Consider the following 22,898-nt stretch of genomic DNA (forward strand, 5'->3'; position numbering starts at 1 on the left):
GACTGTGTGTGACTGTGACTGTGAGTGTGTGTGTGTGTGTGTGTGTGTGTGTGTGTGTGTGTGTGTGTGTGTGTGTGTGTGTGTGTGTGACACTGTGTGACTGTGTGTGACTTTGTGTGTGCGAGAGTGAGGGAAAGGGAGATAGAAAAAGGAAAAGGAAATTAAAAACAGAGAGACAGACCGAGAGGATGTGTGATGGAAATCTTTCAGTGAACAACAATAAACGATGTTTGGTCTCAGTTGATAGTTTTAATGCATATAGAGAGTATTATACAACGTGGATCAGCTGGATCAGCATTCCTTCACCAACAGTGTGGATTCAGATACTGATGCTGTGGCTGAGGAGAAGACCGTCCTTAACTCCAATGCTCATACGTCATAGGTCATAGGTCTAGGGGTAAACATATCTTGCACCTGTTTGCGCAAGTGTAGGCGTTGTGAGCTACTATCTCAAACCTCAGCCTGCAGTGAGTGTTCCAAGGTCAGAATAACATCTTTGATACAAGAGAAGGAGCAGTCGGTTTTGGTTCTTCCTCAGTCACATAATTAAAAATAACTAAGTACATTGGGTCACAGAAAGGCCAATACATTTCATATATGACTTAAGCAAAATAGTACAAATATATGTTTTGCCATTACAGGTGTTTGTGTGTGTGTTAGTGTGTGTATGTATATGTGTCTGTGTATTTCTAGTGAATACATACATCAGGTTCGTGGTGTGCCATGAGCACAGCAAAGTTGGTGAGGTGGCTGCAGGAGCAGGTGGTGTGTGTGCCGTTGGTGTCAAGCAGTCTGCAGCCCTGGGACGACCACTGGCCCGTCATAGAACGCTCCGAGTAGTTCCAGAAAGAACAGTTTGGGCTGTAGTGGTTCTCCAACTGGGGGGGGAAAGCAGAAGCGAGGGAGGGAGAGAGGGAGAAAAAAAGGAAGGGAATAGAATATTGGAAAATACGGCAATTCTTGTTAATATACAGTGCCTTCGGAAAGTATTCAGACCCCTTCACTTTTTCCACATTTTGTTGTGTTATAGACTCAATTTAAAATTGATTATATTAAAAGAATTTGCCATCAATCCACACACAATACCCAAGAATGACAAAGCGAAAACACTTTTTTAACACAGAAATTTCAGTAAATGTAAAAAGTTGAATGTCAAGGACATCATCTCAGTCACTCTACAAAATTGGTCTATAACCAAGTGACCAAAAATAATCCGTAATGGAAAATAATCTATCTCATATCCATAATTGTGTTTGCAACAATGAATCCAAGTGATACAGCAAAGAAAGTGGCTGGAAATGTGTTTATTTGGTTTTACTACAAAGCATTAAGTTTGGTGCAAATCCAGCACATGCAGTTTCTACACCATCTCTCATGTGAAGAAGAGTGGTAGCTGCATCAAGTTGTGGGTATGTTTGTCACCGGCTGGGACTGGGGATCAAGAGAAAATTATGAAATCTGCTGAGTTGGTAGTGACGTCCTAATCTACGCAGTGTGTAATTGATTCCTATGCAAATCAGAGACCCTATAAAAACAAAGATATTAATTCCAAAATTACATGAACTATTATCCTTGCATTAAGATGGACTCAAATCAACTTATTGAGTGATTTGTTGATGACATTTTTGCATTTTAGCTCATTTTAAGAGTGTCATAGCATGTCATAGCATGTACATGAGGTATTTCTGTATTTCAATTTTAATAAATTTACTGAAATTTAAAAAAAACGTGTTTTTCACTTTGTCATTCTGGGGTATTGTGTGTGGATTGATGGCAAATTGTTTTAATTTAATCCATTTTAAATTGAGTCTATAACATAACAAAATGTGGAAAAAATGAAGGGGTCTGAATACTTTCCAAAGGCACTGTATGTGTAACAGAACATTGCCTGGAAAGCCTGGAAATCAAGGCTAGTGTGTGTGTGTGTGTGTGTGTGTGTGTGTGTGTGTGTGTGTGTGTGTGTGTGTGTGTGTGTGTGTGTGTGTGTGTGTGTGTGTGTGTGTGTGTACAGTACTAGTATGTGTACCATAGGTGTATGTAGTGTCCAGGTACCTGCAGGTGTTTGAGAGTGAAGACCACAGGCTCAGTGAGGAACACTCTGCTGGACTCTTTATTGATGGAGGCAGCGATGACATGGGAGTTGACAGCCAGGCCCCTCCCCCCTGACCCTGGACCCGGCTCCAGCTCCATCTTCACTGTGGCATTCTCAGTGGAGAGAAAGGAGCCCAGGTTCTTATACAACACAAACACCACCTTCACTTGGCCTGTGGAGGGAAGGGGAGGGGGGAGAGAGAGAGAGAGAGAGAGAGAGAGAGAGAGAGAGAGAGAAGGAGAGAGAGAGAAGGAGAGAGGCAAACAGACAGTGGGAGAGAGAGAGAAAAAATACAGAAATAGTGAGATTGGGGTCCGTAATATGGAAATGGTGAGGGGAGAGGCAGAGATGGAGAGTGAGAGAGTGACAGAGAGAGAGAGAGAGAGAGAGACAGAGAGAGAGAGTTAGTGAAGGTTAGAATGATGGTAAGGACCGTTTCATTTTGACTGGTGGAAAAGAGTTAGATTTAATGTGGAGGGCAATGGAACATTCATCCCTCAAGCATTCACAGATCTCTTATTATTCCATATGAATATTTCATGTGCGTTTGCTTCAATCATTCTAATCTCGTTCCCACTGCAGAGCCAAGCCTAGACAGAAAACAGAAAAAGGGGGGGGGGGGGGGGGGGGTCTAGGAAAGAGAGGAGGAAAGGAGCGAGGGATAGACGGAAGGGGTTTGAAGCGGGAGAGATGAGAGAGGGGGATAAGATGGCGGAGAGACGGAGCGAGAGAGCGGAATAGGGAGGAGGAGGGAGAGAGAGTGCTGAGATTGCTCTGTCAGGCTGGGGATGATAGTCATCTACACGCCTCTCCAGCTATTCTATTAAGACCGCCGTTAAGACACCATCAAGAAAGGAATTGTCTCAGCGCTTTTGTTAATCTGATTAGCCTATTATTATGAACCAATAACTTAGTCAACTGCATGCAGATTGTTTTAAGGCTCGCAATGGAAATGCAAATGACAACACTGAGTGGGTGCAGGCAGAGGCTGTGGGACCGCAATCATCTCGGGGGGTGGGAGGGGGGTGGAGGGTGGAGGGGGGTGGGGGGGGGTGGAGGGTGGAGGGGGGTAGGGGGGTGGAGGGTGGAGGGTGGAGGGTGGAGGGGGGTGGGGGGGGGGGGGGTGTTGACCGTGATGAGATTGTGCCACTGACCGTTGCGGCTGTACTGTTTGACCGTGGAGGCGGAGAGCTGGATGCTGCTGTCGCTGGCGTAGTTCTGAGGGAAGGACAGGTCCTGGAGGTCCATCTCTGTGTTCAACACATGCACCTCCAGATCTGGAGGAAGAAACACACACACACACACACACACACACACACACGCACACACACACACCCCCCCCCACACACACACACACACACACCCCACACACCATACATCACGGTTAGTGCTGTGTTTTCTGCTAAGTTGACATGATGATGAATATGCAATTTCAGAGGTGTACAAATACTAATATTTATTCTTCCTCCCAACAACAAATATCCATCCTTCATCCTCTTACCAATGTTGGGGGCTCGGTCGGTGAAACGGTTGCCATACATGTTGTTGGCCAATAGGAAGGCTCCTTTCTCCAGGACGTCCAATAACATGGTGGCGGTGTGGGCCTGCTCTGTGTTGTTCATGTCCTGCCATGCCTCCAGAGCCTCGGTACGCAGCAGGTTGTCCACCGTCTGCACTACCGCCTGCCAAACACAAGGGGGCGCAGCAGTTACGACCACTCCAAATCACACTCATAGATCGCAGATTTACATTCCATTTACCACTGCTTTAAATCACGCTTACAACAGCTCTACATTAGATTTACAATTTATCTACCAGCAGTTTTAGTTTTATCGACTCCAATTTATTAGAGAGGCATGCATGATTAATTGCGTAATTCTCCTGAACAGGCCTCTCAAAAATGTAGAGGAAAAAATTAATGCATTGATTCTTGATTCCTCGGTGGAAGAGAGAGCACTGTAAGTTTTCTAATGCTCTGCACACTCTGAGAACGTACTTTCCCTCGTACTAAAGAGGCAGCATCGTGGTTACTAACTGTCTATGAATGTTGTTACATTAAACTACACCACTATAACCAATGCAAAAAATCTACTTCCACGCTACATAGCCGTCTTGACACTTTGGCACCAGAGATGAGATGGTCTCATGTATTATATAACCACAGATGACAGATAGGTCAAACAGAACATACGCCGCTAAATTTAGAATTCTATGTTTAATATTATATACAGTGCCATTTCATACAATACAATTACACTCCCCTAGCCAGAGATATTGCACGCTATTGAAAAGAACACACGACCATGGCACACAGTACCAACAGCATAATCACTGCAACACAGCCAAGATACTGGATGTCAGATAAATATTCTTTTCCATTTCCATTACTCTGACCCATATTTCAAAGATACACCATGAGCATCAGAAAAACTATGAGCAACCAGCAGCCTTCAGGAAATATCACGCACACATTTAAATGCATATCTGCCGGGAGTGATTACACATACAGTTCACATCGCACTCCACCAGAAACTAGAAATATTACAGTATACACCAAATACATGATACCACAGGCAACATAAATCATATCGTACTGAACACACAACATTTTACCACAGGCTAAAGAAATGAATGATATTCCCACACAGTCTACCACAAGCAAGGGTTTATCTTCCACACATTATTCAAAGTCACAAAACACTCCCACTCCAGAGGATGGAGAAGATATTCTACATATGAAGGAGAGAGATAAAGTCTGGAGTTACCTGGATGTAAGCCCGACAAGTCCGCTCCCTCTTCTGGAGCTGATGGAGAGAAACCGGAGAGGAGAAATGACCATTCCAACAGTGTGTGTGTAATTTGTGAGAGTGGAGCCAAACAACTGCAATTAAAAAGTGACTTATACTACTGGGGTTGTTAGTGTTCGGATTTTAAAAGGAACATCTGCTGATCTTTTCCCTATCTCTTTTAATGTGCAAATCAATGGTGTGTGTGTGTGTGTGTGTGTGTGTGTGTGTCGCTGTGTGTGTGTGTGTGTACGTGCGTGCGTGCGTGTGTGTGTTGGTGTGTGTCTGCGTGTGCGTGTGCGTGTGTTTGTCGCTGTGTGTGTGTGTGTGTGTGTGTGTGTGTGTGTGTGTGTGTGTGTGTGTGGAGTACCTTGTTGTAGTTGCGGGCTGCTGACTCCTTGTTGCCTGGTCGCAGGGCCTGGAGCTGGGCGTCCAGTATGTCCAGCAGCTGCTCCATCAGACGGACGGAGGAGCTGACATCTCCAGCGTGGATCCGGCCCCGTGTGTGGTTCACCAGCTCCCCTGCTATGTTAGCGGCATTCTCACCACTCTTTATCTAGTACACACACACACACACACACACACACACACACACACACACACACACACACACAGACACACAGACGTTGATTCGCACATTAAAAGAGATACAGAAAAGATTAGCAGATGTTTGGATACTACCACATCCTGTGGGGGTTTGTGTGCTAGTGTGTGTGGTCATGCTGGTAGAGTTGTACGTTTAGGTTGCACAGTAAAACAACTACATATACACCATCACTTGACAGTATCTTGGACCTTACTGGCTTGCAGCTGAATGTGGAGTAGCCAAGAGGACTAGTAGGCCAGAAGCATTTAAATGGATGCATTTGAACACAGGGCCTGTTTAAAGGGCGGATATTCTAATGAGGAACACCTCAGTGATATGGTGATGGGTCCTAATGATGGGGCGACCCTGGGAGCCTGGGAGCCTGGGAGACATGGTAATGGGTCTGGAGACGGACACAGGGACAGAGGGACTAGAGGCAGGGTGAGAGAGCCTGGCTACAGGGACAGTTAGAGGTCTCACCTTCTGGGCCACCTGGTTGACCCAGGGGGAGGTGCAGTTACTGAGGTCAGGCCCCCGAGGGTTCCACACGACCGGGGCAGGCAAGCACTGGAATGAGGCGATGCCTGGAGACGCAGGGAGAGAGAGAGCAGGGAGAGAAGGGGGAAGAAAGTAATGAACAGATAATAAAGCATTTGGTGTTGGCAATTACAGAGAAATAGATATGTATAGAGAGAGAGGAGAGGAAAGAGCGTGAAGACTTATACGGAAGATAAAAAAAAGAAAAAACGAAATGAATTTTTAAAAAATGCAATACTCCAAGTGTTTGAGGTTGAGAGAAACGGGGAGGGAGGGATGGAGGGAGGGAGGGAGGGAGGGAGGGAGGGAGGAGGTGGAAGAGAGTGTGTGAGAGAAAATGGGCCAGAAGTGGAAAAGGTTAAATAATAGAGTGTAAAACAGGAGTCAGGGAGGAGGGGCGGGCTTTCAAGAGAGCTGGCTATCCGAACAAGGTTGGAAATAAACAGAAATGTACACACACTACACAGATGCGCACGCGCACGCGCGCACACATGCACACGCACGCGCACGCACACACACACACCAAAGACAGGACCATCAGGCATCGCCTCTCATCGACGAGAATAACACGTTGAGGGAGGCACCTTCCACCGCCCCTCATTTTCCGCTAAGTTTCAATGTTTAGTTAAGAGGGTTCAGGGAGAGGACAACACGCTAGGATCAAACCAGGGGAAGGGTCTTTCACTGCCGATAACAGAAATAACTCCAAACAGGAACAAGAGAGGAGAGGAGAGAAGAGATAGAGAGATAGAGAGAGAGAGAGAGAGAGAGAGAGAGAGAGAGAGGGGGGGGGGGGGGGGGGAGTAGACAGAGCGGTAGAGGAGAGATGACAGAGACAACGCAGCAGCTCTTCACAGCAGCAGAGAGATCAGAGCAGACGTGGCGTTGCATTTCATGTGCCCTCCTTTCCTCTCCGCTCTCCTCCATCTACTGCAGATTGGGTTTGAAAGCTCTGCCAAGACACGGCAATTAAGCCAGCTGCTAATTTAGCATTACTGTCGTTTTCAGAGACGAGAGAAGGAAAAAAAAAGAGAAAAAAAGAAAAGAAAAGCAAAAGATAGGGGGGGGGGGGTGGGGGGGTATTTGATGCTGGCATGTTAAGAGTTATAGAAGCTTGCATGAAGGGAGGTATAGCCTGTGTTGTTTAGGCTTTCATTTCATTATTTCCCACTTTCATTTGGCTATCCCTGTTTCTCTGGGAGATTAGTCTTTCATTTGCAGAGGACTCGCTTTCATGTGGGAGTCCTCTGGGACACAGCCTGCTGGTGAGACCGACACAGGGAGAGGGGAAGACAACAGAGCCGTGGAAAAAACAAGAGCTAGTGCAAGGAAACACACACACACACACACACACACACACACACACACACAGATACTTGTTCAAACACACACACACACACACACATACGACACACACACAACACACACACACACACACACACACACGGATACTTGTTCAAACACACACACACACGACACAAACACACACACACACACACACACACACACACACACACACACACACACACACACACAGTAGTCCCATACTGCGGACAAACGCTTACCCAGTGATCCTTTAGGACATGGACGGTCCACAGTCTCTCCTCTCTGTGTGGAGGGCCACTGCACCCCTCTGGCCACCCTGGCCTCACACACGTGGGGCTCAAGGCCCTGCTGGGGTGGGCGAGGCGGGCGGCGGGTGACAGGCACAGTGGCTGTGATAGGCCGCAGGTCAGGGCCCTTGTTGATGGAGCCAATGGGGCGAGAGGTCGGGGCCAGTGGGCGGGTGGTGGCAGGGCTGGAGCTGGAGGTGAAAGGTCTGGCTGGTGTCGTGCTGGTCACCTGAGTGGTTGTCAGAGGGCCTGGGAGGAGAGAGAGAGAGAGAGAGAGAGAGAGAGAGAGAGAGAGAGAGAGAGAGAGACAGAGAGAGAGAGAGAGATTGGGGGATTGAAGAGGATAGGAAAAGAGGGAGAGAAGCAGCATGAAGGGATTTTGAGAGAGGGGAGAGGAGACAGAAAAAGCCAAAACCAGATCAAGAAAGAGAACGTAGAAAGGCATGTTCATGTTTGATGTCTCTTGGAAGTTCAGTTCAAAAGTACAATAATTGAGGTGCAAAATACTTTCGAGCGACTCAAAGCTTTAATATCTTGTATATCTTGTATATTACTCCTTCACTCCTTCCCTTCCCTAACGCTCTCCAGAGAGAGCGAGGGAGAAGAACACAGAGACACTGAGAGTGCTTGGCAAAAAAAAGGGAGGACGTAAATAATTGATCAAATGTATAACAGGAGTCACAACCACTAACAACCAAGTGTAACGCACCCATAAAAGTTACACATCCACAACTACGAAATCCATACTGATCAAAGGGCTGCCTCTACTCTAAGTAAGACCAGATGGTCTCTCTCTCTCTCTCAGCCTGTCCAACTCTCTCAGGACTCCCTACTCCAGATAGGCTTGGATACTAATTCCATAGACGAGTCACATTCGAGTCTCAAAGGTACCTTCCACCCCTTGGTTGGTTGGGCGCACTTACCGGTGGTGGGGTCCGGGGGTCCGAACTCCAGCGGGTAGCGCAGCACGTTATAGTTGTTCCAGACGTAGAGCTGGTTGTCTCGGGGGTTGTAGTCCACGGAGGAAACGTACTGGTAGGGGTTGGGGAAGGGGATGTGGACGGGTTCCTCGCGGGCACGGTTGGTGTTGTAGGCGTAGAGAATCAGGTCTCCTCCGGCCTCGCTGTCGTCGTCCTGGTAGACAGAGCGCACGGCGTAGAGCACGCCGCACGCCATGAAGGCGTTGGACGCCAGGCGCTTGTCAAAGGTGGTCTCCCAGGTGCCCTCGAAGCGCAGGGTGTATGGGTTCACCTGGGGAGAGAGAACACACACAGGCTGTTTGTCACAGACACACTGACAGGGAAAGATATTGAGATGAGTTTATCTTAACCATCACCTCCACAATTCTTACACCCACAATCCTGCATGCTAATGTGATCAAGTATTCGAAGTCGAAAAAGTATTGCATATGAATAATTTAAAAAGTGTCATAAATATTCAATTTGGATATAAATATTCATATGACATATTTTTCCACCCTCAAATATACAAACACATCCTTGAGTAGTTTGGCACTCCCTAACTCCCTTCTCTCCTCTCTCACTCCATCCTCTGTCCTCCACTAGAGAGCGGCACTGCGCCTCGCTGTGACCTAACCCTAACCCTAACCCTAACCCTAACCCTAACCCTAACCCTAACCCACCTGGCTGACCACCAGGCGTCCGTTGTTGGCCTCGGTGGCGTAGATGACCCACAAGCCGTTCTCGTCCACGGCCAGGTCGATGTCGGACTTCCCTCCCCAGCGGTAGGGCGAGGTGTCGTGGTAGTTAGCGTTAGCGATGATAGCCTCGCCGCTCTTGATGCGCGTGCGCAGGTCGTACTTGACGATGTTGCGCGTGCGCTCCTTGTTGTAGAACACGGCGCCGTCGTACACCACGAACCCCGTGCCGTCGACCCGGTTTGGCAGCCTGCGAGGGAAGGACGTCAATCATGTGAGAAAGACGCTACCAGTTTCCCGTGATGCTTTGAGCTATAATCATAGATCCATGAGCGCAGGCCTTTAGTAAGACCGCATACGGTACTAATGGAACCTACCACAGGACCGCACTGACTACACACTGTCACACATCCATCCACACACATCCAGCATTCACATAAATCAATGCAGAGGCAAGGGACTATTTGATCTGGACAGTGGGTGGCGGGGGCGCTCACTTGTAAGTGGTGGTGGCGCGGTTCTGTCTGAAATCGTCCCAGGAGGCATACTCATACAGCATGTCTGTCCTGTACGGCGTCCAGGGCATGACATACAGACGGTCACCTGACTGCAGGGGGTCCTTACACCACGCCCCCGACTGATGCTCCGCCTCCTGGAGGGAGCTGGCTGCCTGCACCCGCAGAAGTGTCCCCGGACACACAAAGACTGGAGAGAGAGAGGAGAGGAGTGGAGGAGAGAGGGGGGGGAGGAGGAGAGAGGGGGAGGGGGAGGGGGAGGGGTGTGTGAAAAGAGAGCAATGTAAGAGGAAGGGGGTATCCAAATGACGATGAGGGAAAAGAGAGAGAGAGAGAGAGAGAGAGAGAGAGAGAGAGAGAGAGAGAGAGAGAAAGAAAGGGATGAGGATGGGGGAGAGGGGAGAAAAAGGAAGGGAGAGAGGACGCGACGGGAGAATGGTGGAGTGAAAGGGAAAGAGAACGATGACGGGGGACAGGGAGAGAGATGAGGAAGATAAAAAGTAGAGATTCAAGAGAAGGGAGACAAAAAGAAGGAAGAATGGGAAAGAGAAGGAGGGGAGTGAGGTGAGATACATTATCAGATGTAAAATGCAGGAATATAAAAGCTCATTTGTTAAATAGCAGCATTATGGCCTGAGAGCGGTAGGTAATGAGAAATGGTAGATTTTCTGGCTACAGCTCAGATGTGGTCTAATCTAATTTATCATGGCCTATTTTTCATTTCATTGTGCATTTCTTTTTTAAAAGGCTCGGTTTGCCTACTCTGCTACTGTGCGGTAGAAAAGTAACAGAATGAGTTGTAAATGTTTTATAGGGACAGATATTTGGATCTCAGTCAAAAACATGAAGCAGTCTGGGGTAAAATGTGAATCTGGCCAGACATCCCCTTCCTTTGCCGTAGCAATCCATAATACACACACACACACACGCGCACACACACACACACACACACACACACACACACACACACACACACACACACACACACACACACACACACACACTCAAACACACACACATTCACACACACAGACACACACACACTCGCACTTGCACACGCAAACACGCACACACACAGACATACACACTCACACACACACACAGACACACACACACATACACACACAAATAGCCTCCCTACACCTCAACTCTCCTGGAGGTCAACCACTGGGGAGTAGTGTAAATTGGCTGGCTGACGCAGTTTCTCCTAGCCAGACAGAGTCTGCCCTGGGACCAGAGCACTGTCAGGTGGGGGGCGGGGAGAGGAGATCTATAGAAAGAGCTGCTGGCATCATCATCACCACTGTGACATAACAGGGGACCCCGGGACGTGTGAGAGCGATGGGGACGTTCCAGAATGAAAGAACAGAGGACTCCCCCCGTCTTCCCTACTTGCTTATTTATGTGTCCTGGTCAGCCAGCTTACTCGGTGTTGAACGGAGACCAGACTCCTGCTGGTCATCTTATGATTGAACGGATCCCTGCACTAATTGGTCACTGCAGGGGCATTTAGACACAGATGACACACACACAGATGACACACGCACGCGCGCGCGCACACACACGCACACACACGCACACACACACACACACACACACACACACACACACACACACACACACACACACACACACACACACACACACACACACACACAGTAAGATTTAGAATGATTAAACCAGCCTAGTCACTACTACCACTGAAATACTGCCTGTTATTGCCAGACTATTGCAGGCAGGGAAGTGAAGAGGGAGAATGAGAGCACAGGGAGGAGGGAGATGCTCTTTCAGTGAAAGGAGGATTTGGGAGATGTGTTCTGTGTCTCACTCTCTGTGCTTCTCTACTGGTGTTGATTGTGGGAAGTGATCTGTGCTGTGCTAATGGTGCTGTGCCTCTATGGGATGTTCTGTCTGAGGGGACTCAGCAGGGATGAATATATTGCATCAAAACATGAATCAAATCAAGCACAGGCAAAAAAAACAAACACACATTGAATAGAGCTTTTTCAAAGGAAATTTCTCTCATGCTCCGTCGTTGAACAAGCAGCAGAAAAGCTACACTAGTTAATCAATACATGGCTGAATGGAATTACATGGTTGTCAGTCACCCTCTAAAGCATTACAAACACCAACACGGGCAACTCCATGTATGTTACTATAATTATATCAATGTTGGTTTAAGCCCTTACGGTTTTTTAGGGCACCTGAACAATCAGTTTAGGTTAGCCCTGGATCTATACAATCCTTCTACTCTTCTTTATCAATTTTGACATGACCTGTCCAAGGTAAATCATCTTTATTCTGTTTCTCTGTTGCCCTACAAAGCATTCACAGAATGAGCACAGGGGGGAGATGGTTGAGTGAGCTGTTGTATTGATAAAGCTGTGGCGGCGGGCGGGGTGGGGGGGGTGGGGGGGGGGGGGGGGCGAGAAATTAGGACACTGCAACAAAAATACAGAGGTAAAGAAACACAGAAATAAACAGCATGCCGACAACAATGCGTAGCCACTGCATGTAGGTGACCCATAAACAACAGCAGGAAATGGCCAGCCTCAAGGTAGGATAAAGGACACATCAGCATGGGCATGCAAGTCCATTCTGAAGTGACACACAGAGAAACACAACACACATGGACTATGTGTCAGGATTTTCACATGCAAAAAAAAACAAAAAAAACACCCTCAATCATATACGGACATGACATGACATGGTCACAATGCTAACATGCTATGGTGGTAGTGGTTAGTGAGTTAGGAGTCTCTATGGGCAAAGAGTCCCGTGTCTACAGACCGGCACTTGTGCATTAGCTTCCAGGGAGGTTTCTGTGTGTGAGAGATGAGGGACAGGGGGGGGAAACTATGAAATGGCTACTTTTGTACAAGCACCATGGTTTCCAGTCAAACAATAGATGGCTAACACAAGCATTATCCGCCATGATGACAGTGACAAATATTGCTGTATGCTCAAAGCTTTATCACAAGAACAGGCTTTTCCGTAAATCAATGACAATTAACTAATCCCCATGATACAGAGAGCACTCCTATCCTAAATTGGCTTCACTCCGTACCATGCTGGGCCATTACAGTACTCTAACACTTCACTGCAGTTACGACTACTCATGCGATCTCTTCCTCCTACGTGCTATTCTCACCTCTCTTCTCTAGTGTGGGCCCTGGCTTCGCTTATTCTAATTATCTGAGTATTGGGTGGGCTGGTGTCAGAGGGGCTTATCAGTGGCCTCACAGGCGTTCACACTGGGCTGCAGCTGATGCACAGGCGAGAGAGAGAGAGAGAAAGAAAGAGAGAGAGAGAGAGAGAGAGAGAGAGAGAGTGGCCGATACTCATCGCTTTACGCTCCCCCCTCCGTACCGCACCCTGCCTGCCAGCCTGGGGGGCTTCATTAACTCTGACCTGTGCTCTCAGCCATTTCGGCCCCTTCCTGTTTACTCAATGCCCCCCCCCTCTCTCTCTCTCTGCATGGACAGGCTGATCTCAGCCGCAGGCAGCCTGAACTTCCAACCAACAAACACTACTATAAGCTATTATAACCACCATAGTGTAGGTACAGAGTTGGGTATTAGGTTTTACGGTACGGGGTATTACAGGTACAGTGCAGGCCGTGGTGTTATCCTAGCCCAGCTAGAGCTGGTTAGCCTGAGTCAAATTGAGCTGGGATTAGCTGAGATTGTGATTGTGAGATGATGTACATGTTTAGGGGCAGTGGATTGAACTGATCAGCAATGGAGCCACAATAACAGCAACCACACTAGGCATCTGTTCTGTTCTGGAATGAAACTTACCTTATCAAGGATTTACAAGCCAAGCTCTGGATTCTATCCCCTATGTTCCTCCTACACTAGCATACCAATTGGCCTCCAGCGATGCTGACAGACAAAATACTGCAGTGGACAATATGATCGCAAATAAATGTATCTCCTGTTCCGTTTCCAGCCATAGGTCAGACGGTTCTTGTCAATATGAAGCGGAGACATGATGAAAAGCGTGGCATTTCCATAGAAATGACGACTCTCTTCCACGTGCTTAGCACAATAACGCCTGAATGACTCGAAAAACCAATTACATTTGCGCAAAGACGGTTTACTGAGATCACGTGGCGCAAATGAATTCAATTCAAGGACTGCTGGACTTTGTGTTACTAATGTAATCTTAATTTCATATCTGATATCACATTCTGATTGATGATTACATGAATTAATCACATTGCTCCGGAGAGGTCAAGAGGAAATTAGGCTCCATTAATCTAAAATGCCCTGATATGACAGTGCTGTTCAAAGCCCCTGGTTGGAGCATGTTTCTAACACGGCTGTCTTGCTGTAGATGTGAGGACATGGTTTTATGTGGGGAGGTGAGACACAGCCTGTGCAGGTCCCTCCTAGCCCACAGACAAGACCTGACTGCTGAGAGCATGCTGCTCTAATTGAATCCCACACCTGTTACTGGCAGGTGCACCGTGCAGCCAGCAGGGGGCAGAATTAGGCGTGGCATGCAACCCCTGCTCCAAGCTGGTGAGTCAATTGTGTGTAAGTAAGGGTAAGTAGGTGTGTGTGTGTGTGTGTGTGTAGGTGTGTGTGTGTGTGTGTGTGTGTGTGTGTGTGTGTGTGTGTGTGTGTCTGCATTCGTGAGCACGTTTGCATGTTGGTGTGTGTATGCTTGCGTGTGTGTTTGAGAGAAAGCGAGAGAGAAAGAGAAAGAGTAAAGGAGAGTGAGAGTGTATTGTGTGTGTAAAAAAGGAGAGAGAGAGAGAGAGAGAGAGAGAGAGAGAGAGAGAGAAGCGGAGAGAAAGGATAAATAGGTTACTTCCTGTGAAATGAGAATAAGGAGTGAGTTAATCTGCCAAGGAGTGAGAGAGGGTTCCCAGTGTGTGTCCTGTTCCTTTTGGACAGCAAGGGGTCAAGGCATGGCAGTAAAAAAAAAAACAGAATACCGATTCCACACACAAACACACACACACACACACACCTATACACACAAACATACATACAAAGCACACACACACACACACACACACACACACACACACACACACACACACACACACACACATACACACATACACACACACACACACACATACACACACACACACACACACACACACATATACTTCCCCACACACACACACACACACACACACACACACACACACACACACACACACACTGTCCAGACAGAGGAAGGGGCTGGAATCACGCTGGCACCTTTATCAACCCACATGTTAACCCCAGACAATACCCTTCACTGAGACCAATAGAAAAGGCATGGGTAAAGATACTGCAGAAGCCATTGAAACGTCTTATCAGTCTAAGAGGGGAAGTGACAGTGAGTGACAGCGCAGGTGGTCCTGACACAGCATCAGAGGGTTCTGCCTGCAGCTACAGCTAACAGTGACAGGGACTATGACAGTAACTATACGGTGACTGAGGTGGCTGCGGTGGGTAACAATGAGCTAGCATAGCCACCGCCCTGCTAGTCCTCTCTCTATCTCCCCTCCCCTGTGGGTCTATGGTCTCCCAGTGGTGGTGTCTGTCCATTAAGGGCCATCACAGGCTGCCTTGTGCCTGCTGATTTATATTCATGACCACCTGCCTGTGCCACAGCCCTTTAGCTTTAACAATGCCATGACTTCTCCATGTACAGTCGGCCCATGGTTCCCTATCTCGCCCGCTCAATAGAATGTCTGCACGGGTCATGTGACTGAGTGTGTATGTGGTGGCTCATTCCTAATGAGGTGCTGCTGGCTGCTCGTCTCTATAGCGACTGCTCCCTCTCTCCCGCTCTCTCTCTCTCTCTCTCTCTTTCTCCCTCCCTTTCTCTTCCACAGAGACACTGAATCAGAGGTACAGTATTGTGTCTCTCTAGGTGTGAGGGCCACTCTCTATCCACCCTTATTCCCCACTGAAACTCTCTGGATGTGTGCCGGTGGTATTAACTAGCTTCCTCTCCTTCGTCTCCTTTCTGTCATGATCACTGACTGAGAGGGACTTGATAGGTGTGAAAAATGGAGGACATCTATTCAGTCCCTTTCACCTGTCAGCAACGGCGAAGGCAAAATGATGTTTCAAGGATACTAGGCTAGGCTATTAGGGCACAGCCTGGGGGTGGGAGGAAGGAGAGAGGCAGAGAGGCAGAGAGGGAGAAAGGAGAGACTGCAGTCAGTGTGTGGCCCTATCCTATTTCAATAGACTGATGAGTGTTGGGACATTCATAGACCGGGTCCTGAACACAACAGCAGACATTCACGTCACCATAATCCCAAATCTGTCAAATCAACCAATCAATACATAAATCAATGAGAATTAATGAATTAACAAGGATCAGAGCAACACAAAGTCTGGACTGTTAATTAAATCAAAGCGGATGGAGGAAGTAGAATTAGCAGCAGAGTGTAAGCGAGGAGAGAGGGAGGAAGACGGAGGAGGAGGAGGAGGAGGAGGGATTTGTTCTCTGGTGTCACATGAGCACTGGGAGGAACAGTTGTCAATGTCGGAGGGGGGGGAGGGGGGTAAGGAGGGGGGGGGGGGATAACCAGGAGGAGGAGGGTTCGCTACTCCACCACAGGCAGGCAGAAAAAACAAAATGGCGGAGGTGAGGGAATTTTTTTTGACAGACCTTGTCAATGGAACGCAATAGAGACAGATGGATGGGGGCTCATAAACAGTTAATGTAACGCTGCTAGAGTGGTTAATTCCTACAACATATGGATTTAATCATAGAAGCAGACAGAACATGGTGTTAGTGGAGACAGGTTTTTGGTGACAGGGGGGGGGGCATGTGAGAGGTCCTAGTCTGAGAGAGGGGAGCCATTAGGGACCACTCTGAGGGGCTTTAATGCAGCCTGCTCCCAGAGGTGGCCGATGCCTCTGACCTTGGACTGGGTCTCCAGCAGGGCTCTTTGTAAGGCCTGTGATTGAAGGGCCAGCAGCTGATTGGCTCTTTAGTTTCCCTCTGTAAAGGCCTAGCAGCAGCCTCCAGTGAACAGTGGCCATTAGCCAGAGATGCTAACAGGGAATACACTACCCACTGTGCTGTTCAGTGTGCACCTTCCCTCCCCACTCAGGACCCACTAGGACATAGGGGGAAGAAGGACGAGCTGACATATACTGGACTGATATGGAGGGGTGGCGGCTGAACCAAGACACACAAGAAGAGGAGGTGGAAGAAGAGGAGGAGGAGGAGGAGGAGGTAGAGATGACAGTGACAATCAGCAAATGGAGGTAGAGAGGAGTCTGTGGAAGGCTCAGAGAACCTGTCGGCTGCTTGTGGTGAACAGATGAGAGATCTGAGAGAAACCAAGCCAAAAGAAAGAGAGAGAGAGAGAGAGAGAGAGAGAGGAGGAGGAGGAGGAGGAGGAAACTGAATGGAAGGCTTATTGAGTGAGTGGACACTGAAGCACCTGGAAATGGGAGAAATTGCTTGATGAGGGACAGACTGTGTCACATGATCTGGGAGAAACTTTGGCCAGTTACCGTGTCATTCTGAACACCATTTGTTTTGGAGTTGAAAATAAAAACAACAAAGAACTTAGGGTTCATCCTGAAGGAAGGAAAAACAAAAATGGGGGAAAAGACAAAAAGAAAGGGAGCCAGAGAGAGAGAGAGAGAGAGAGTTTTAAAAACAATGTGGAGAAGAGAGGAGTCACTTGGATCTGGAAGGATCAATTGGCTGGAAACAAATTAATTCAAATTAACAAAGAATAGAATAATGAATAAATAATACTCAATGTGAAGAGTGAAAAAACTGAAGCAGGGATGAATAACTAGGTTATTTAGAGATAGGAGAAGTGTGTGTGTGTGTGTGTGTGTGTGTGTGTGTGTGTGTGTGTGTGTGTGTGTGTGTGTGTGTGTGTGTGTGACTCCACATGTTGACACGTTGAGGAGATACATGGTTTAGATGGAAAACACAAGTGGTACTGTATGAATGTTAAGTGGGTAAGAGGTGTGCTGCTTCTCTGCCATTGTGTTGTATGAATGGATGCAAATGTTTGTACGTTTGTTTGTGGATTGCTTCGACTCTGAATATGTGTATTCAGGTAAAAAGGATGAAATAGGAATACTCTCTCTTTTTATCGCTCTGAAATATTTGATTGGTCTCTTGAGTGGAGGGCAGAGTGTGTGTGTGTGTGTGTGTGTGTGTGTGTGTGTGTGTGCGTGCGTGTAGGTCAGGCTGGTGTCATCAGAGTCAAGGATACGAGGAGGAAATCTGGAAGGATCTTAGAGTCTTGGTTATAAGTCAGAGAAAGATAGAGGGAGAGAAAGAGAGAGAGAAAAAGGGGAGGGATATCAACATCAAACATGACCACTACACAAGGTGCTGGGTTAGGAAGGGGTATGAAGGGAGGGAAGGAGACGAGGGAGGAGGAGGAGGAGAAGGGAGGAAGGGGCGAGCTGTGGTTTTTATGTTCATTGTGGTCTTTACCTTTTTGATCCACTTCTATTCAAGCATCGGAAAAAAGAGAAAGAGAGAGATAGATAGAGAGAGAGAAAGACAGAAAGAGTAAGAGAGAGAGAGAGAGAGAGAGAAAGAGAGAGAGATAGAGAGAGAGAGAGAAAGTAAAGAGAATGAAAGGAAAACAGGTGCAGGAAAAAAGAGAAAATTGAGATTAAATAAAATGCTGTCCTTTCTCTCTTTTTAAGCATGTTATCTGTCTGTGTTATGGTTGGCTACTCAGAGAAAGGATGGCTCAAATGAAAAATGAGGAGGGAAAATGGCCTGACCTGGGTTTAACTCCATTTCCATTCCATTTCAGCTTTATCAACAATCCCCCGACAACACACTCTACCCCAACCACACATACTCAACCCCCGCCTCCCCCCTTTTTGGTGTCTTATCACCATCTCACCACCTCCCTCCCTCTCTCCCTCCCTCCCCTCCCCTCCCCTCTGGCCAAACTCCAGATCCTGGGCCCTGTTAGGGAAAGAGAACACATCGATGTACTGTAGTCTTCTGCAGCTGTGGGGTAGAACAAAGAGAAAGAGATGGAAGGATGGCACGATGGAGGGATGGGCAGGGTGATGTGGAAAGCAGAAGACTGCTGAGTCGGCCTACAGTAGTATCTAGGGGGAATGTTGTGGTCTTTGCGAGGGTGTTGGCTGGGCCATTTCCTCCCCCTCCCTCCGGGGGGACACAGGGTCTAAATTGAACCAGAAACTGCTTCTTTTGACTCTGCTCACTACGCCGAGTCAGAGTGCTCAGCCACAGAAACCCGCCAAAACGCTCAATCCATCGAGCAGGCAATCAATAGGGAGAAGCCGACTCGCCTAGCCAAGGCTCGCTCATCAGGAGAGGAGAGTACAAACAACAGGGGGAGGAGGGGGTACTAGGACCGGGAAGGGAGGGAGGGGAGGGAGGGAGGGAGGGAGGGAGGGAGGACAGAGTGGAAAGATTCAGCCTATCCAGCCCTAACTCCCCCTCAGAGCGAGAGAGAGAGACAGGCAGAGAGGAAGAGAGAGAGAGAGAGAGAGAGAGAGAGAGAGAGAGGCACGACGCCGTCTCGTCTCATGTTTACACCAGACTAATAACACACACACTAATCAATGGCTGATGTGTTCAGCTCCTCTACAACCCTGGCTGACATGAGCAGGGAAGGCATTACCATTGACATGCTCAAAGCCTCTCCGTTCAGCACCTGTGGTTGTCTCTGGGGTGACGGTGCTTTAGGAGGCCTAGGAGGAAGTGGAGATCCAAGCCTTTTCCCTCTTGTCGTTGTCATGTATCTTGCTTGCTGTGGCTGACAAACGAATGGTGTGTGTGTGTGTGTGTGTGTGTGTGTGTGTGTGTGTGTGTGTGTGTGTGTGTGTGTGTGTGTGTGTGTGTGTGTGTGTAATGCATAAGAGGAGCCATGTCATTGGCATGTTCCTGCTGCAGACGTGTGTGTGTGTGTGTCGTGTGAAAACCTGCTGTCCCTGGAGAGCCCTGTGAAGTCATCACGACTCTCATCACGGGGACTGTGTGTGCTGCTTACATCCCCTGAGAGAGAGAGAGAGAGACAAAGTGGAAGCGAAGGAAGGAGGGAGGGAGGGAGGGAGGAGGGGTACTGGGACCTGAGCAAAAAGAAGAAGGCAGCTCCTTACAGGCACCAGAGCAGCAGAGCCCAGAGCTGCGCTTTTATCATCTAAAGAGGAGAGGAGATCAGATGCTGTGAGAAACCCCTGCAAAGAGAGGATGACCGGTAGCCATTTCATCCAGGAGGGGGCCTGTATTTAGGTGTGCGTGTGGGGGCAGTGTATCAGGGAGAAGGGCAGGGAAGAAGCAAACCCCCACTGTTAGCACAGCCATTTGAGCGTCAGAGCTGGGAGAGAGGGTGGCTGGGGAGACTTATCTTTCGTCCACACTGTGAGAACCGCATGGTGGGGAGAGTGAAGAGAACACATGCTCCATGGGCCGGGGCGACCCTAAAGTGTCCCTCTTGAGTTTCCTCTTTATGAAGGCCACGCATATGAAAGGGGGAGCATGAGAGAGGGCAGTGACGGTGGGGGGGTCCTCTCTGCAATGTTTCTGTGTGACCTGTTTGCGAGACACACGCTACTACAGGGACAGCTTTTGTTTCAGAGGAGGAGAAGAGAGAGAGAGAGAGAGAGAGAGAGAGTGTGTGTGTGTGTGTGTGTGTGTGTGGGGAGGGTATGGAAGTGGAATGAGAACGTGTGAAAGAGAAATCAGAGGTTGAGAGAGAGAGAGGGAGAGAGAGAGTGAGTGAGAGAGAGAGAGAGAGAGAGAGAGAGAGAGAGAGAGAGAGAGAGAGAGAGTCCCATCCAGAGGAATGAGCTGCTTTGGTGATGAGGAGGAGGGAGGGAGGAAGAAGAGAGGAAGATTTTTCTTGCGGTCCTGGAGGTCTCCGGTCCTTGCCTGCCCTGAAAGATACACAGACAAGCAGAAACACACACCGCAAACAGTGCAAACATGCAAACAATCAAACACACACACACACACACACACACACACGCACACGCACACGCACACACACACACACGCACACACGCACACACACAAACACGCACACGCACAAACACGTACACACGCACACACACACCGCGAGGCAGGTGTTAATGTTGGGCCACCAGGTTCATTCTCTGTCTGATTCATTCAGGCTTCATCTCAACACTCTTGTAAAGATAACCCCACACCCCCCCCCACCCCCCCACCCCCCCACCCCCCTCTGCTCAGCACTTTCAAGAACCCTATCAATTACTCCCACACTAACGAGCCCGGCTACACGGACCTAACGAAGAGATACATACACACGGACACCTGAGGAGCACCACAGGACAACCTTGCTTCCCCTCTCTCCTTCACCATGGTGAGAAATATCATGTCCTCTCTCATCTACCCCATCTCTCTCTCTCTCTCTGTCTCTCTCTCTGTCTCTCTCTCTCTCTCTCTCTGTCTCTTTGCATTTTTCAGAGAGTAACAGATTTTCTGCCGGGGCCCAAGCAAATCCTCTCACTTGTCATTCACAAAACATTTATGAGATTGCACGACTAATGGTGTCCCTATACATATTAATAGATTTCCCTTTCCCTGCAACATCAAAGCATTCTCTTTCTCTCTGGAAACTTGTCAAATTACAACACACACGCCTCTTCCTGACAAACTCATCCAGACAAGTCAAATATCATTTACAGAGGCTTTGTGTCCAAAAGGCAATGTTTTATAATGAATACAAACCCCTGAATACTGAATACCCCTGAGTGAATTAATTGGAGAAACTGAACTAGTGGCAGTTGATGGACACGGAGGAGAATGTAGAGGCTATAAGGACGGCTATATATAGTGGCTTCAGATTCGATACAGTACATGTAGGTGACAGACCATTCCTCAGTGACCGTACTTGCACTGAATATTAACAAGACAAGGTAAAACTGGTGAGATAGCGGGAGCCCTACACTAGGCCTAATAGGCCTGATCGTGGAGCATTGATACCCCTACTGGAAAGACCATTAGTAATCAATAATGATGTAGTGCCAGGTTCAGTAGGAGTTGGGACAGGTAGGATTCCTCAACAGTGTGTTCTTTATGCTACATTGGTTCCTGGCTGCTTCCTACGTTGGGATTGCAGTGTAGTGAGTCTTACGACGGTGTCGTAAATATAAACACTGTTGTTGCTATAGATCCGCGTGATGTCTTAATAGAACAGAACACTAAAGCTTCTCTTGACAGTGTGAAATCTGTGGCTCTGTAAGGCAGTTTTGTCTTGCTCTTTTCTGGCCAGTGAAAACAAAGCGGTGTCACTGGGAGGGCTTGCAGGGTTGTTTTTTTGGCGCTGAGAGACATGATTTGAGTTGTTGGCTGTTGTTGTGTTATGCTGGCGTGATCACACACACGTGCGAACACACGCACGCACACTCTGGCCCCGCGTCTAAGCTCATCCGACAGCGGTGTGTCGACTCCGCTGCGCCTGTCACCTCTGCACACACACACACACACACACGACGCCTGCAGCCAACAGGCGCCTTTTAAGACACCATCTCCCAATCTCTCACCTCTTAAGTAGAAAGAAACAAACAAACAAAACATATGTCAGCCATAAAGACGCCAAAACGCCCTGCGTTCCCAGCGAGCCATGAAAGATGGGGCATTACCAGAGCGATTAGTAGCAGCAAATTCAATTAATCTTGACAAATCTCTGCAGAGGCAGAGATGAAGCGGGCGGGCGGCGCCACCCCCCCCCCCCCCACTCTCCTGGTAATTAAAAGTGAACGGATTGACTGGTGCAACGCGTGCGGTACTGGCGACTTGGGTTTGGGATGAGGATCTCCACCAGTGACTCTAATTGAGTCTGGTACTATTTACTCCTGCGGCGGAGGGCGACAACGCAGGGCGCCGAGGAGGAGGAGGAGGAGGAGGAGGAGGAGGAGGAGGAGGAGGATATGAGGGTGGGAGGAGTAGTGCGTGTGCGTGTCTGGTCTCATCTGCCCACTTCCCTCAGAGAGAGAGAGAGAGAGAGAGAGAGAGAGAGAGAGAGAGAGAGGAAACAACACTGACAGAGGACCTTAGGTAACCGGCTCTTCTTTGTCACTTCAGACCCCGAGGATTTTTCATCATTGAGGCATCAGGTTCCAATTCTCTAACCCGAACCATCCTTCAGACGCAATCAA

At 48.3% G+C, this 22,898-nt stretch overlaps 1 protein-coding gene across 1 annotated transcript in view; it reads right to left on the minus strand.

Moving 5' to 3' along the window:
• The window catches only part of adgrl1a (adhesion G protein-coupled receptor L1a), a gene marked incomplete at both ends in the record, with an annotated part of 51,471 nt that overhangs the window by 8,171 nt on the left and 20,402 nt on the right, over positions 1-22,898 (minus strand). Inside the window, 11 exon segments of the mRNA XM_083676454.1 lie at positions 705-878; positions 2,053-2,264; positions 3,247-3,369; positions 3,594-3,774; positions 4,858-4,896; positions 5,249-5,434; positions 5,945-6,048; positions 7,567-7,863; positions 8,538-8,865; positions 9,257-9,521; positions 9,769-9,976. Of these exon segments, the coding sequence (XP_083532580.1) occupies positions 705-878; positions 2,053-2,264; positions 3,247-3,369; positions 3,594-3,774; positions 4,858-4,896; positions 5,249-5,434; positions 5,945-6,048; positions 7,567-7,863; positions 8,538-8,865; positions 9,257-9,521; positions 9,769-9,976 (2,117 nt within the window).

The sequence above is a fragment of the Argentina silus genome (assembly GCF_951799395.1).
Source record: "Argentina silus genome assembly, chromosome: 9".
Taxonomy (NCBI): domain Eukaryota; kingdom Metazoa; phylum Chordata; class Actinopteri; order Argentiniformes; family Argentinidae; genus Argentina; species Argentina silus.